The sequence below is a fragment of the Cibotium barometz genome, chromosome 31 (assembly GCF_041138505.1).
Source record: "Cibotium barometz isolate CiBa-2024 chromosome 31, ASM4113850v1, whole genome shotgun sequence".
Taxonomy (NCBI): Eukaryota; Viridiplantae; Streptophyta; class Polypodiopsida; order Cyatheales; family Cibotiaceae; genus Cibotium; species Cibotium barometz.
In genome coordinates, this window is record NC_141076.1 from 20609311 (window position 1) to 20626756 (window position 17446).

General features: G+C 40.5%; 1 protein-coding gene and 1 long non-coding RNA gene across 4 annotated transcripts; one reads left to right on the forward strand and one right to left on the reverse strand.

Moving 5' to 3' along the window:
- The first annotated feature begins 2362 nt into the window (after window positions 1-2362).
- LOC147620595 (uncharacterized) lies at window positions 2363-4319 on the forward strand. The gene is made up of 2 exons (XR_015269955.1): window positions 2363-2752; window positions 2861-4319. It is a non-coding gene; the product is annotated as an uncharacterized LOC147620595 (long non-coding RNA).
- Window positions 4320-7105: 2786 nt separating this feature from the next.
- LOC147620596 (protein translation factor SUI1 homolog 2) lies at window positions 7106-9460 on the reverse strand. Of its 3 annotated transcripts, none has more exons than XM_086824834.1 (5): window positions 9345-9460; window positions 8295-8412; window positions 8008-8213; window positions 7834-7887; window positions 7106-7730 (listed from the first exon to the last, which is right to left on the reverse strand). In XM_086824834.1, exons 2-5 carry the CDS (start codon window positions 8329-8331, stop codon window positions 7686-7688), a joined length of 342 nt encoding a protein of 113 aa, XP_086680960.1. In that variant the 5' UTR covers window positions 8332-8412; window positions 9345-9460; the 3' UTR covers window positions 7106-7685. The 3 variants fall into 3 exon arrangements, with proteins under 3 accessions (XP_086680960.1, XP_086680959.1, XP_086680961.1); XM_086824833.1 differs by having other exon boundaries at window positions 8295-8396; window positions 9345-9458; XM_086824835.1 differs by having other exon boundaries at window positions 8295-8396; window positions 9276-9416.
- Window positions 9461-17446: the final 7986 nt, after the last annotated feature.

Here is a 17446-nt window from a genome sequence, read left to right on the forward strand (position 1 = left end):
AGGCCTCTTAGGTGTGTGCTCTCCATGCTATAGGGTTTCTAGAAACTAAATCTTGTGGCAAACGGTTGACTGAGGTAGCTGCAATCTACAAAAAACTATTGCCTATTGTATCGGAAATCTGGAAAGCTAGAGGTTGTTTAAGCTGGAGATCTTACATGTGTCACTTCCTCTCGTCAAATGCAAGAGGGCTATGCAAAAAGGCCGATCAAAAACCTCTTCAAATTACTCAATTGAATGCTCCCTACTAATCACTATATTTAAGACATAATCAAGATATGCATTCAAATCATATCATTTTATGTATTTGCACTTAAAAGTTAATTGCATTGCCAATTTGTAAGCAATTAGACACTGTCGAGAGTCAAACTCCAATAAGACCGTTCTAATGGCGTCAAGCACTACCAAAAATGTTGAGAATTTCTCTCGGGAAGGGTTTTACACCTAGGCCACACAAATCTCATGCACAAGAAGCTATGGAAATTAATTAAGGAGAATGCACCCACTAATCCAACTGAGGATTGGAATGAAAAAGATGAACAAGCAATGTCATTAAGTGGATTGCACTTGGGCACCAACCTTATTGATCACATCGATTCCAAAATCACGGCAAAGCAAGCATGGGATGAGTTAAATTTAATATTTGGTTCCAAGGCAAAGAATCAAGAAATCCACTTGAAAATAGAATTATTTGGCTTAGAGATGAAATTTAATGAGTCACTAGCACAATTCATAAAAGCAAAATAAAAAGCACCGTGCCAGCTGGATGGCATTGATGCAAAGATAGTCTTGTAATTAAGCCACAAAAGTGATTTAAGTTTGATCAGAAAGGCAAATCAACGTAAAATTTCATGAAACTAATTGAGAATTCTTAATTAGCATGTATCTACCTATAATAAAAGTATGAAAAAAAGAATCTAGCTAGTAAACTTACGATTTTTAAATTTACTAAAAGTATTAAAAAAGGATGTAACGGTGAAATCTTTAAAGAGTCGTGTATAACAAAAGTGGTTTTTTTCCCTTCTACAAGACTAGTGCTAACTGCGCGAGAGAGGTTCAAAAAAAGTTTTCCTATAAGACTAGCATTAATTGTGGAGGAGATGTTCGAAATTTTGTTGATGCCTATTTTACAACTACTAGAAAGGCACCTCATGTGGATGATTTTTACTTTACTTAGTGTCCACTTTCGTGTAATACCCACAAGGAGCTAACTCTCTTTATAAGTAGCATAAGCTCAAATATCTCTCTTTTTCTAATACAATTGTAAACCTTATTACTTCCCAATGGAACAAAGACAATCAACTTCTCTCTAAATCACTTTCTAGAGCTACCCTAAGAGGCTCTAATGCTATGTTGAACTTTCACATGGCTAGGGTGGTTTATAGCAAATGCTTCTTAATCACAAAATTGTTGTTGATCAAATTTCTTTTTCCAACATCCTTTCTTAAGATGCCCCTTCTTCTTACAATAATAACAAACTTTGTTGTTATTAAGAGCTTGCCGTTGTAATGTCTACTTCAATCAAATATCTCACTAATGGGGTTGGAAGAACATGACTTCTTGTAAGAGTCGTAATAACATTTTCCAAAGCTAAATCAAATTGAGTACAAAGATTGGATTCAACATGGCCATAAGTGGTTGGTATGCTATTGAGAAGTACTATTATGCCATCATCATGTTCTTCCGTAGAACCAATGCCAACTTATAGAAGAAATAAAAGTGTTGAGATAACCATCAAGAGTTTCATTTTAGGGAAAATGATTATTGCCTATGAAAGATCTTGGAGTTTTCCACCTTTGCTCCAAAAACTTTGTAGAGGTTGTCCCACACTTCTTTAGCAATGTCGGTGAGGTCCACGTGATGTATGAATCCATCCAATATGCTAGGATTGATGATGGGGAGTGCCTTTTTATTGTGCTTGGCATCTTGATTTACTTCACAAGTGATGATATCCTATAATTTCCTCTCCATAAAGGTTACAATCTAGTTTTTCCAAATCAACTCAATTTTCAACACTTGGTTTTTATCAACATTATCAGCATGTTAACCTTATGTCTGTTGTTTTAATAATAGTGTTCTACAATAATACTTCCACAAAGTTAGTCATGAGAGCCAAATATTCAATAAAAAGATTAAGAAGAACAATCTCTTGCTTAGCATAGCTTAAAGCCCAAATACACGACATTCTTATTTCATGGTAATGGCATGGTTGAGTGTCTTCAAGATTTCATTTCCCATGTGCAATTGGCAATCATAAATTTTGGAGTGGAACCATTGGTTGAGATGTCCAACTATCTTTCTTCAACGACTATTTCATGGAACCATAGGAGAAACCTTTTTGAAGTCTAAAAAGGTTTAGTTGAGATGTCCAACTATCTTTCTTCAAAGACTATTTCATGGAACCATGGGAGAAACCTTTTTGAAGTCTAAAAAGCAGCACCATAGCACATTCTTGTTGATTTACTATTTTGCTTATTAAGCATCATTGGTGCTACAAGGGAGAAAATACCTACTTACCTTGATGCAGCAGATCTGGTGGATCCGGGCATTCCAGAGTCCTGAACCAGAACATTCAAGGAACCGAACATCTGGAGTCTGTCGATCCTAAAACGGCCCAGCGAGGGAGCCAGTAGTCCGGAGACCGACGAGCAGGAGATCCGGAAGGACGTCTGGCAATCCGGAGTGGCGGAGACAGGCCGGAGCCACGATCGGAGTTGGAATCCGGAGTCTGATCATCTGGTCCTTCTTCTCTAAGGTTGAGATTTCCTCATGCTAGTGTCCGCATTGTATTTGACTTTCTTGGTGTCCACGTTTCTGAGGTACTCCAGTTTAGCTCTCCTAATCTTCTGATGTAATGGATCAGTGAGACAGCTTATTCAGCTCTTCTCTCACTTTTCCTTTTACCCAACCTAGAGATGGCCATAGACTGCGCAACCAACATTGATCTCAGACCAGGGTGTGAGTTGGGAAGTTCATTCTTGAAGACCATGGCATTCCTTTGCAACCAGATCTACCATAAAAGCTCAGCCCTTGTCATGTTCCATTTGAAGGAGAAACAGCCCGCAGAATCTCCTAGTATGACTTGTTTCCAGTTGCGATCTCTTTTGAGAACAGGGATTAAGCACTCTTGCACCAAGTTCATTGCTTTTTTATCACATGGATGGGGGCTTTTCTATTAACTGTGGGGATAGGTAGTATAGGATTATCCTTAATCCATTGGATGGAGGAGAAAGAGCTCCAGGGGAGAGGGCCAAGGACAAGCTCCCACAACTCCAACCTTTTTTTAATAAGCACTAGCCCCACCCTATGAATTCTACATATCTGCTGGAGTTCATTGGAGGAACACCACTTGTTTTCTTGGGGGTGCCATAAGTCTCCCCATTTAGATAGCCCTTTCTTTGACAGTGATCCTGAACAAAAAAATTTGTTGATATCCCTGAGAAGAGTTTGGACAAGTCCTCTTCTTAGGATGTAGTCAGCTCCATATCATCCATTTTCAAGCAAGCCTATCAGCCATCTCTTTGATATTGATTTTACCCAGCCCTCCCTTGTCCTTGGAGAGCATGCATATTTTCCATTTGACCTTGGGATTTTGCACTTGAAAGGATCCCCTGCCCAAAGAAAGTTTCTACAGAGGAAATTCCTTTCATTAAGGGCTTTGTTGGAAAGCCTCCAGCAAGAAAGAAGGATGGTAGCTGCTATCAAAAAGTGGTTGAGGATCATCACTTTGCCTGCCCCATAGATAGTTGGCAGTTTCGCCATTTATTGAATTTGGCTTCCAATTTTTTTGTTACCCAAGCCCATCTCTGATGTATGGTAACCCAAGAACCCATAAAGATCCCCAACAATCTAAAAAATACTCCTTGAGACAATTTTTTTTATAACCTTGTTGGATCAACTAGTCCCAATGATGGGAGATCAAGGTTTTAATGTTTGTTTTGGTTTGGTTGATTTTGGAACCTCAAGCCATGCAAAAGGTGTCCAAGACCTGTCATCATTCTTGATAAGACCATTTGTGTCATCGGCAAATTCTTTAAGACAAAGTTGGCCCTACCCATAAGATAGAGAGATCCCTTGTAGCTTGCCAAATTGCAGCTTCTCCTGTACCGACCAGCCCAAACCATATGCAACTATGGCAAAAAGCAGAGGAGAAAGAGGATATCTTTATCTTGTGGATCAATTTAGCACAAAGGGCTCCGAGAGGAGACAAATTACAGTAACTCTTACCCTAGCATTGCCAAATAGAGTTGCCACAAAATGTATAAATTTTTACCCTATGCTCATATTTTTGAGTGACATCAATATAAAATCCCATTCCAATCTGTCATAGGCTTTGTCAAAGTCTATTTTAAAGAAAAAGTAATCTTGCTTAGATTTTTAAATATTCTATTTCTTCCCATAAAGAAATAATAGTGGATCTTCCCTTGACAAACCCTATCTGTTCCATCTTGATCCATCTATTTAGTTGGTTTGATAGCCTTAAGGCAAGAGCTTTGGCAAAGATTATATATGCAGAGCAAAGCAAAGGATGGTGATAGGTCTCTAATTTGTTAGTTGGTCCTTCTTCCCTCTTTGTGGAAGAGCTTGATCACTCCTTCATTTATTGCTTTAGCCATTGCCCCATAATGTAATGCTTCATGCCAGACCTTTGACAGAGGAACCACAAGGACTACCATTAACTTTTGAAAGAATTCAACCTCAAGATCATCCAACCCTAGGCTTTTTCTAACTTAAAGCTGTCAATGGCTTCCACTACCTTTGAATGGCTGAAATCAATTTCCAATTGCCAAGCCAAGCTTGGGCGCGCAGGGGAGGGAGGAGGACCACCTTGGTTCTAGTTGCAGTGACCTTTTTCATGCACTCGTCTCTTTGAGATGAGAGAACTTGAGGATAGGGGCTAAATATTTTGGCAAAGTAGTGGTGCACAACATCTGGATTATCCAAGTAAGTAGTAGTCAAAGATCCATCAAACCTTATGAGCAAAACTATAGCATCCTTAACCTTCTTTTTCTGGAGTAAAAAGGACCTCTCGTTGGAAGGTCTGCCAATTTTCCCTACCCACCAATGTCAAAAAAAACAACTTCAAATGGTTACACCTAATGTCCTCCTTCGTCCTTGGGAAAGGACATCTCTTTGGAAGGTCTGTCAATTTTCCCTGCCCACCAATATCTTAAAACAATTGTGAACGAAAATCTGACGTGAAAAAAATAAATAAATAAACAAATAAAGCTTTAAGCTTTTTTGTCTGTTGGAAATAGCAATGAGCCTTTTTAGAAGCTCATCACCATTTATTTTCACCTCTTGGAGACATATCACCTCAAGAGAAAGACTTAAGATCGTAAAGCCAAGATTTGATAATAACTTTGTTCGGGTCTTGCAACCCTTTCACATTGTAGGATAAGATGTTTGTTTAATAATCTTCTCCCCTTTGCCCTTCTTTTTCCCTAGACTCCAAGTCTTTTGGTCCTTAGGGAAAGATTCTTCCTCCTCCACAGATGCAACATTATGAAGATTTACTAGGGGGGATTCTCCTTGACATTTTCCTCATTTTGGAGATCCATTTCATCTACTTCTTTTCCTAAGGGTCTTGAGAGTGAGGAACAAACCTCACAATCTGAGCTCCCACAATCGTACCCCAAGGAAAACTCAAAAGGGGTATTCTAGAGTGTTTGGTGGATGAGTGCTTAGTGGATGCGGAAGGAGTATTCTTCAATGGTTCGTGGGCATCCACCATAAGCACCATACACCTTATAAGGAATCTAGGGTTAGCTTTGGGTAGGGTTTAAGGTTATTCCCATTCTTTTGAAGAGTATCCTCTACCACAAGATCAAAAGGTAGACTGGGCTGGGGGGGGGGGGATTTTATAGTTACACTCTCCTACAAAATGCCCTTCTGTACCACAATGGAAACAAGCATTAGCCAAATTGGACTGGCCTAGGGGGAAGGGGGAGGGGGGGAGAGAGAGAGAGAGAGAGATTTCATAGGACACTCTTCTACAAAATGCCCTTGTGTACCACAAGGGAAACAAGCATTAGGCAGATTCTTATATATCTTGACATATTTCTTGACCACTCCCTAGCTTGATGTTTTCATGCATTCAGGCAGGTACTTATTCAAATCCATTTCAACCAAAATGGGAGGGTGCCATCTATGGTTAAAACTCCAAGGAGGGTCTTTGCACCAAAACTTTGACTAAAGGTGCCACTAGTCTCTTATGAGAGGATATAGGGAGAGGGCAAGTTTGGGAATTCAACCCACACTAAGACGACGTTTGGTTTGCAGCTCATCGGAGAAAAGAAGGGGTGTACCACTAAAACATACACGAGGAGTTTTTGAGCATTCCATTGTGTCCCACCGCCGATGCATTCAACGCCATCTGCACACCTCAAACCCCCTAGAATTCAACTCCTTCCTGATCCAAGCCTTAAGGAATTCAGCTGGAGGTCTAGGGCTAAATACTTACCCTAGTAAAGCTCTACCCCGGTAGTCCAACTCTGCCTCTCCTTGACCAGTTCTTTTAGGAGGGATACGGATAGAGAAATACTTGAATGACCTTTGCAATAGGGATTGCCACAGAGGACGAGCCCTTGATGCCTTTGCTCCTAGCTTGGTTTACAGACCTTGCTGCACCTACAGCATCTTCATTACCCAAGTGAGAGTACCACAAGGGGGTTACAACTCTTCCAAATATCTACCCATTTTCAAACAATATGCATGCTATCAAGACATGCAAGATATGGCTCGGAAGAGCCACTTCCTCTATCAGATGAAGGAAATTGTTCGATAACCATGCGATGGAATCCATAGAGACAACGTAAGCTTGAGAAACAAACCTCCCACAACATTGCGATCAGCTACCTACTGTGTTTTCACGCAACCCTTGTGCTCACATACATGACACACCAAAACTTGTGAAGCCCCAAATAGGGAGTACAGTGTTTAAAGGATTTGAGTCCATCGAGAACCCTAAGCTCATATGAAAAGGTTAAAGCCTAGAACCATACTAAAATAAAGGCTAATATAATATTCATCTCTTCTATGGCTGATGTTGATGAAGACTTTGCTGCTCACAATGAGTCTAGTCTCCCAAGGTTGGAGATGTCATATCTGGCTGCTACAATAACCAATGCAACAGAGATGTCATATTTCAAGTGCGCAAGAAATCAGAATGAAAAAATGCAACATTTGTACAATAGTTTTTAGGTACGAAAACCAACAGGAGCACCCTTCTAATATCACCACGAAATTCATGCATATAATATGCTATTAAGATGTATGCTGTGAATTCAGAAAACCCTTGGTCAACAGAATCACACTGCGTGATCCATGCTATGTTAGTCCTCAGCAGCTTACTTGCAGCTCACAATATTATTGCGCGACTGTTTTGTCCTGGCAGACAGTAGTCATTATTCTCCACATTATGCACCCTTGGTATGAACACTTGTATTTAGACTCTTTAAGGCACAACACTGGAAAAAGATACTTAGACAGAAGTAGGTAGCTTCAATGGTAGGCCTTATGTGCCGTCCACTACATAATCATAACAGGTTCGAACAGGTCCACGACATGTAACACCCTTGATTTCAAATATGTTCCTAGTTCTTTATAGGAAAAGATAGTCCCAGCTGAACTTCACGGTAGCCACAGATTGTCACCACACCACCAGGTGGACTGAAGGTAATGTAGTCTCAGAAACCATGGATCTTGATGTTGTCTTTCTTAACCAACCCGGCCTGGAGAAAAGGCTACACAGGTCAGAAACCAACTTCATCTGATACCAACATCTTCAGGATACTTAAGCTCCAAAAGTAAACATGCCACACTCGCACACAATACCTGAACAAGAAAGTGGGACACATTTTTTCGCTGATCACCTTGCAGCTGAATCACCTGTGATCCACAGGTTAGCCAGAAGTCATTTCACCTGTCTTTTTAGAAAGAACAATCTAGGCAAAACCCATCAGGAAAAGATAATCTCTGCACTTATCCCAACTCCTTAATTCTTCTTACCTGACCCAGCTCAGGATCCTGAACTACAGTGCCATTGCAGCAGAACTCCTTCTTGAAGTCCTTGAGTATCTTATTGTAATTGTACTCTTTCTTCAGACCCTGTACAGTTGTCAAGCTTTTCCTGCCGTTGCGCTGCTGGATGCGCACATGAACATACTCCTTGGTCCCGGCACCCGAATCGTCAGTGTTCGCATCAGCGAAAGGGTCTGCAAGGGCGGGCATAACAGAGTCAAACTCAGCCCAAAAAAAGCCCTTTAAAACAAAAGGTAGGATGGATGAGAGCGTACCAAATGCACCGGAGCTCTGGAAATCTAGATCTGACATGAACCTTAGCTGACTGGGAACAGGGATAGCACAATCCTCTTTAAGGATGTGTCCACTTATTTGCTCTGCACAATAGAGCAGCTAATGGAAAGATTAATATTATCAAACATTAGTTGGAAACAGGCGCTTCTTTCAAGCTACTTCAGGCATTATAAGTATCAGCTTCACGGAGGGCAGGTTAGCTCACAGTGCATGGATCCAGATATAAAATGGCTGGCTAAATCAGGGTTACAACAACCCTAACCAATAACCCATGTAACAAACAACGCTAATCAATAACCCATGCAATTAACAACAGTAATCAATAGCCCAAAATATTAAAATCCAACATATCAAAAACCCCGTGTGAAACTAGCATACCATGTGTCCAATTCCCGTGTAAAACCCTAGCCAATAACCCATGTAGAAATCCTGGACATAAATTACCCTACATGGTATATAGCCTACGATCAACAACATAATAAAGCCCAAGAAACATAGTAATCTGTAGGGACCCTGCTTAGATTCAAAGGCATAGTTGCCCGATACCCTCCAACATGCTCAGGTGAAACCTAAATACCTGAAACCCTAAACTATGCAGCCAAAATTATTGCGAAAAATGTGACTTGATACCCCTCAAATTAAACGCGTCTACATTCCAAACCCTGAAGAAAGTACAGAGCAAACCGCAGAGAGGCCCCAAAAGATGGTGCAGAAGAAGGGGTAGTGAAAACCCTAGAAGAACAAGATAACAGGACAGGCCAAACCCTAGAAGAATAGAAGTAACCCTACAGAAACAGAAGGGCCCCTGATGTGCAAACCTTAACGAAAGTTAGGAAAACAGAAAAAACTAGAAATACCCTAGAAAACAGGAAGCGGGGCATAGAGAACCCTAGAGTAACAGAAGGATGCAGAGAAAACTCTAGAAAAACAGAAAGCATGCAGAGCGGAGCCGAGGAACAAACCCTAGAGAAACAGAAAGCATGCAGAGGGCACCAGATTGACAGAGGGCACAGAGAAAACCGATCTCCTACCAGGCAGCGCTGCTCGGGCAGAACGACGATCGTAGGACTCTTCCGGAGGGGTTGTGCCCCTCGCTTTATATACTGCACCTGAACCGCATGCGCTTCTTTAATCACCGCTTAATCTTGAGTACTAAAGGCCACGACTGTTCCTGTATACAATAATTAATTAACTAATTTTCACATAAAATTCATGGTTAAGGTAATTTTGAACAAGTATTTTCTTCATAGTTTCATCCAATTACTATTATATTTTGAAAATCATTTTTTCTCCTCTAGAGATGAGGCAGATTTTTCAAAAGTTAAGCATGCAAGAGGAAGCAAACAAGTCTCTTCCAGAACCCTATAGATTTTTCTCTAACAATATATTTATATTAATATATATTCTAAATTTCTCATTTATTATAGATTGTGGGCGAGTAGTGTAGCATATAGAGCGGTCGAAGGCCTTGGGGCCTGGTGTAGGCTTGGGTTGGAACCTCTATTGCGTAAACACGACACGAACAAGGGTAGGGCGTGTTCATGCATGTGGGTACCTTTTATAAAAAAAACAATTAATTAATCATTTTCACATAAAATTTACATGCTATGATATTTTTTCCTGAGAATATACATATTATTTATCTTGATTTTTTTAGTATTATAGAAGCCTTCCAAGGTGAAATTTTTTCTAGATAAGTGGGGAATAATAAAGGTATCTTATATTACCTAGATGAATCCAAGAACATGCCCAAATTCACCTTTTAGGAACATGCATGTTATATACTCATGGTAGTCAACCCACAAGACTATAACTATCAACTCCATTATGCATAGTATAGACTAGATACTACGACATCCCCACTAACGTCATCAAGTATATATATATATATTATATTCACAACTTTCATCGTGGTGTTATTTCAAAACTTCCATCATGGCTTATTAATTAAGGGGGCCACATATTAATGAGATCCATTTAATTAATGAGCTCAACCTCAAGCCAAAATGCATACCCCTCAACCTTAGGCAAAAATGAATACCTTAGATGTTGCTCCACCCACCTCACCCTCCCTCGTCGCCTCCTCTAGCACACTGCCCCTCTCCTCAAGCTCCTCCTCCGCGCCACATCCCCCCTACTTGACCTACACCTCCACCATAGGCCCCCTCCCCAGCCTACTCCTCTGCTCATCCCCACCTCAACACCCACCTTTGTTAGTCGTCAATTAGAGAGCAAGAGACAAATGCTATTAGTTGTCATGAGAGAGAGAGACGCACACACATAGAGAGAGAGAGACACACACACGCACATGCACATAGAGGCAACCCCCCATCATGCCTAGGGTGATCTCGCTAACAAGCAGCCTTCTAGTTCTTAGGGCATGCAAAATAAAAGAGAGAGCCCCAAAACCCTATAACTCTCATCAAACCTATTCAAGCACAAAAAATGTTGCTACCTCAATATGGTTCAGGGGGGACATTTAAATTCTCACTCGTTGTGTACACCTCCGCAAACAAGTACATGGACTACGAGGCCATGCAGGTGGAAAGGCTAAGAAGAAGTTTCCCGATTGCCACTTTGTTAGGATAATCCTTGTAAGCATGATCGAATCTGCACTTGTAGCATGTGCTTCTGTAATACAAGGAATTACGTTAGGGTTTGGCATGGGATTCGGGGTGCATGAAGCACTGCATGATCTTTGTGAGGACAATCCACAATACAATGTGGGCCTTTGCATCGAAAGCATTACATATCAGTGGCCTCCTATACACCATATTGTTGAAGTCTCTCGCTCTTTGTTGCAGCATAGCTTCAAACAAAGAGGCGAAGGTGAAACCTGTTCGTGATATCCATAGGGGTCATACTGTTGTTGCTACTCATATGGGTCTTGTGGGTCATAAGACTTATAGCTCAATTGTTCTTGGTTTTATGTCTCTACGGGCAATGTTGTTGTATTGGTGTGGTTCTTGGAGGAACTAGTTAAGATGGTAGTACCAGAGCCAGAGAAAGGTCTAATAGTAGACCCACTGTTAGAGTTCAATGTGACTCCGACACCAAGTCATCATCATCATCAAAACTGGAGATTTTATAGAGACGAGGGCATCTATAAGCCCTTTGACTTTCAATGAATAATTATTAATTATTGATACTCATCTTATTCCTCTACATATTATGCAGCTCTTGTTGTATGTGAAATCTGTTTTTAAATGACTGTTTTATGTCAAGAATGCTGGGGAAGCATTTTGACCGTCTTGTGAATGAGCTCGTGAAGACCTATCTGTTAAAGTTGCGGAGAGTCAACGGAGGACGTCTCGCATAGTAGCAAGGCCGGTCGAGGTCTTGACCAGCCTGGATCTGATCTAAATGGTGAGCTTCTGGTACAGTGGATGAGGGACCAAGGACGTGGCCCATGAGTGAAGCGCTAGGTGAACTGCGAAGGATCCTAGAGGGTGCTGACCATACGGTGCTTGGGCTTTGGGTCACCGAAGATACCCACACGTACGTTGTTTTCTGAATTCGGGCATGGATCTGGTTGATTGACCTTGCTGGTCATCAATGGATGAGTCCACACTACTTCTTTCTTGCCTTGCTACTTGTGTTATATAGCTTCACCAAGGTATCCCATGCATCCTTAGGTGTCGCTACATCCTATATATGATCGATCATAGAGCAACCAATACATCATGCTTGAAAGTTCTTTTCTATCCTCGCTCACAATCTCAAATGGACTATCAGACATGATTACTTGTAGTAACTTGCCGAATAGTACTTGTAGAAACTTTTGCACTTACAACAAACCTATAATCTCCAACACAATCACCTCCTATGATACTGTAAATGTGCTTATAGTACAACTGTATATGAATCGGTCACATAAATATACATCTGTCAATAACCTACAAATCTTAGATTCTCTTCTCACAGAATGTTCTGCAACCAAAATTTTTCCACAACTATGCGTTGAACCAGAAATTGGGCATACATAGTCAAAATCGACACTTTCACAAAATGTCTACAGTCAGAGAACTTGCAGAGCCAAAACGGGGCTTGGAATGGCCTCGAATACAAATTTTGAAAATGCTAAAGTTTTATAAACTTCTTCCACGTAATATAATGCCCCTATACGTTCACTGCTGTGAAGGGTGGCTCAAGATGTGATAGTGCACCTTATTGTTGTGTTAGCACTACTTGCGAAATCAAAGGGAAAGAGATGGAGTTACCCTTACCCATGTACCATTTCCTTGCTTGCCTCTTGGGCTCTTCACCCAAACCAGTTATTTGATACCATGAGAAGAATGTGGGGGAGAGGGTAAGCTTGAGTTCCTTGCAAGAAAAAACACACACACACACACGAGAGACAGATGGCTGAATTTTCTTATATTCTCTTTTCTTCTCTTCTATAACCATAACATAAAGATAAGAGTGTATACTATAAGGGAAGGCAAGTGCACATAGTGTAGGAGTCCCACTCTCCACAGGAGTTCATTGTAAAGTGCCTTCACCATGAAACCAAGTACACATAGTGTGGGAGTCCCACTATCTATAGGAGCTCATTATAAAATCCCCTTCACCACCATGGAGCCAAGTTCTAGTTCTTTTACATTTGGGGACGAGGAACATCGGAAAGGGTAAAGAGCTAGTGTCTGGGACTACCTCAACATAAAGGGATCCATGAGAGCATTCTCATAATGGGTTTCTCAGTCTCACAGAGTGAGCCTGCAGCCTCGCTTCATCAACCAAGGGATCAACCAAGGGTGCCCAACCAGCATTAGCTGAGTCCTAGTCAAGGACATGAGCATGGATGAGTTGGCAAAGAATTTGCTCAACTATTTAGGCTAATGGTGGCAAGGCGAGCCCCCAAGGGCAACCAACCCCAGCCCCAACACCTCAAGCAAAATACCCACACATATTCCCATGAAGAGATATGGTTTGGTGCACAATAATACAAGTACAGAGTGTCTAATGAATGTTGAGGCCTAGACATTAATAATTTTGTGCTTAATGCCAATGCCCATGGGAACGTCCATGGAAACCATGACACAGTTGGTACCAAGGAAACCTAGCAGGGTAGACTCTGGCACCACGACAAATGCCCCCCACACCAAGGTAACCATTGGCCTTACCAGCCCCACCGGTCACTTCTTAGTAAAAGCACAAACTCCAGTGCCTACCTATCAAAACCCTTTATTGAGAGGTATGTAGAGACTGCCCCAAATACCATATCCAGAGGTTGAGGTAGAATTCATGGATTTGGTGGTACTACAGGTGCTAAAAATTTAATAAATTCACATGTATTACAAAAGAGAAAAGAGAAGGTGGATCAACCTTTCATAATGCCTGATGTTTCAGCAAGTCATTCCTTGTTGATGGGGATAGTGGCTTAAAAAAGAGCCTTAATGAGGAGTTTAGGATCCTAGCTATTTTGTTACATTTGGTGTACAAAGAGCTAAAGGAGTGTTGGGAACACCTGGCAGTGATCCAAGTGTACGTAGGTTTAAAAGGGTCAGATACCCAATGGAAAGGTTGAGATATGATGGGTATACAGCCTATCATTATGCATATATGGTCAAAGCAATACAAGAGATAGAGTATACATGTTTCCACAAATGAAGAGATGGTTGCATTGGATATAAATGAGATAGATCATTATGCATATAAGGTCAAAGCAATACAAGAGATAGAGCATACATGTTTCCACAAATGAAAAAATGGTTGCATTGGATATAAATGAGATAGATCATTATGCATACATGGCTAAAACAATACAAGAGATAGATCATTATGCATACATGGCCAAAACAATACATATTTCCACAAATGAAAAGATGATTGCATTGGATATAAATGAGATAGATCATTATGCATACATGGCCAAAACAATACAAGAAATAGAGCATACATGTTTCCAACATGGATAAAGAGATGGTTGCATCAAATACAAATGAGATAGAGTGTACATGTTTCCATGGATAAAGAGATGGTTGCATTGGATACAAATGAGACATGGGCATTAGTGCCTTTACCTAAGGGAAGAAGGTAATGATACAAATAGAATTTAAGATGGGTTTGTAAGCAGGTACGAGGCAAGATTGGTATGCATAGACTTATGGCATTGACTATGAGAAGACTTTTAACCCGATAGCTAGGTTGGCAATCGTGAGAGCACTCATTGCTATATGACTGCAGCTAAGGGATGGTCTTTATATTAATTGGATGTATAGAATGCTTTTTTACATGCTTATTTACACGAGGGGGTTTATATGGTTCACCCACTAGAATATGAGACCATGTACTCCTAAATTTTATTTGCAGGCTACGTAAAGCCTTGTATGGCTTGAAGGAGGCACCTAGAGCATGGTTAGACAAGATAGGAGAGTATCTTGTCACTATTAGATTTCAGATATCTACACTAGAGTATCTTATCACTATTGGATTTCATATATCTACACTAGATTTTTCACTTTAAGTGAAAAAGATTGATATGGGCATTATTATGGGAGTCATCTATGTTGATGACTTGATTGGGACAATGATGTTGACATTCATGAGGTGAAGATGCTACTTAAGAGGAAGTTTAAAACAAAATATTTAGGTGAGCTCCAACGCTTCTTGGGTATAAAGGTGATTAGATAACGTGATGGGATTTAGCTTTTGTAGAGGAAATATGCTTTGGATATGCTTTCCAAGTATGGAATGACAGGTTGTAGGAAGCCAATCTCAATGCCATTGGATAATAATATAAAATTGGTTATAGATATAGGTGATCTTTAGGGTTACCCTACTATGTACATGTGCATTATAGGGAGTTTGATCTACATAACTATCACCAAGCCAAATTTAGACTATGTTATTAGATTAGTGAGTCAATTTATGCAAGCCCCAAGAAGGAAGCCACACTTGGATGCGGCGAGGAGGATACTTAGGTACACAAAATCTATAGTACACTATGGTCTTTTATATGAGGTTGGAGTATAGTTATAGGTACATGGATATACAAATGTAGATTGGGTTGGGCTTTTCTATGAGGCCGGAGTACATGTATAGGTACATGGATATACAAATGTAGATTGGGTTGGTAGTGTCTCAGACATGAGATATCCTAGTGGCTTTATGTTTTCTATTGGGAGTGCTATTGTTAGCTAGGCATCAAAAAGTAACCAATTTATCGAGGACAGAGGCTGAGGATAACTGTTATGGCAGTGATAATTATAGTATGTGAGGTAGCTTGGTTGTAGAAGCTACTTGAAGATATGGGAGAGCCCATGGATAGGATTGTTGCCATTTGTGATAACACGAGATGAGCAGTATACAGTTGGAAAGTGTATCATACTACGACAAAGCACATTGAGATGCATTGTCATTTTGTGAGGGAGAAGCTAGCAAGTGATGTGGATTTGGTATGTGTCAGCACAAAGAATTAGGTAGCTGACATCTTCACAAAGGCATTGGGTGCAGAGAAGCTCTGCAAATTTAGAAACTTACTTGTAGGGTATGGAGTTGATCTCAAGGGGGAGCATTAAGATATCAAGCTCATCTATTGTGGATATGGATCACATGCCGCTTTGCACTTATGCCATTGGCATGGTTGGTGAGATTATGGGTGATAAACTACCAGTGGTTTACAGGCTGTATGACACAGCCACTTTGGTTCACTAGAGTTAAGCCGTAGTTATAGTGCCAGCTTGTGTAGTCTGATTCACACTGTGGACTCGCCTTGTATGTTTTAGTAGGAGATACTTTCCCTTATAGTATGCGCTCTTAACTTTATATTACAGTTATGGAGAAGCAAAGAGAATAAAAGAAAATTTAGCCATCCATCTCTCTTGTGTGCTTGTGTACTCTTGTGTGTGTGTTTTGTTGGGAAGGAGCTCAAGCTTACCCTCTTGTAAGTGGAGGATGAGGATTATGATGTTTATATGTTTGGGGTGACCACATCCACCATAGGTATGGTAACCATTCCATGGGGAAGCTCAAGTGTTGGCAATTCTTTTTTGCCAATTGACTACAAAATCAAAGGCTACAATCCATCCCCTCTTGAGAATGATACTCTATTCTATTATACCTACGAGGGTCACATAAAGCTTGCACAACATAGGTTTAGCTTCAAAATAATCGATGGTCATGGATTGGGAATTTTTAACCATAATGATGGTCGTTTGAATGGTGTGAGGGCGGGTGGCCTAGGTCTATGTCTCCCTAGATAAAACATTGTGGTGAGCCCATTTGTCAACCAAGGCTAGCCACGTAGCTAGGTTGTATTTCTAGGGGAACTCTAGCTCAAGACAAGCAAGTTCCACTAATGTTTTCTCTATCTTCGCCAAATCTTGAAGGTCGACTACATGTATAGAGATTCGTATACCTACACCCTCTTTGGTTCTTATTTTATTGGGGGCATTCAAGGCATACTATTTATGTTTTATTGTGAACCTCTTGTTCTCCTTATGTTTCATGTGGATTTAATATAGCATCTCCTAACTGGAGGTCCATAGTAGTGCTTTAACTTACTACCATTGAAATATCCTACCATCTAGGTCCTAGAGTCTCTATCTTAATTGCACCTTGATGAGCAAATTCTACAATTCAATAAGGGCCTTGACCTTTATACTTGAGTTTTCATTTGGTGTTCTTAACATTGTACAACATAAGTACCATGTCTCCTATCTTCATGCACTTGTTATTGAGTTAGTCATCAAACCACTACTTGTGCCGTAGTTCTAATATCCTTATCCTCTAGTTTTAATCATCAATGAGATAAAGGGCAAGAGTATTGTTAAAATTGAAGTCTCATCATGCAAAGAGAGACGAGTGTAATTTTGACAATTCAATGGTAATTACTCTTTTGCTTGGGTATTATTTTCTCAAAGTGTTTATGTAGTTAAAATAAGCTCTCTTTTTTTTTTCAAAAACTGGCAGAATATATTAAGAAAAAGGGAGGAGAAAGGTTACACGTATTCTATAATGAGAGACACGTGGAATCACATGCACATGCAATGAGTGGGAATGGCGAAAGCCTCCTACTTCTCTCCAAGCTCGTGGCGCCCAGGTCCAAACAGAGGAAGACTGTGTCCCACCGGCAGCAGCCAGAAGAAGAAGGGACATAGACTGCTACACAAGTCACTCTTTCTCAGCTTGC

Excerpts from the sequence above, each read along its gene's own strand:
- LOC147620596 (XM_086824834.1), bottom strand. The coding sequence starts at position 8,331 with ATGTCAGATCTAGATTTCCAGAGCTCCGGTGCATTTG. Across the intron at positions 8,214-8,294 it reads CCAGAGCTCCGGTGCATTTG|ACCCTTTCGCTGATGCGAAC; the intron begins GTACGCTCTCAT and ends CCGCCCTTGCAG. Across the intron at positions 7,888-8,007 it reads AGGATCCTGAGCTGGGTCAG|GTGATTCAGCTGCAAGGTGA; the intron begins GTAAGAAGAATT and ends TGTGGATCACAG.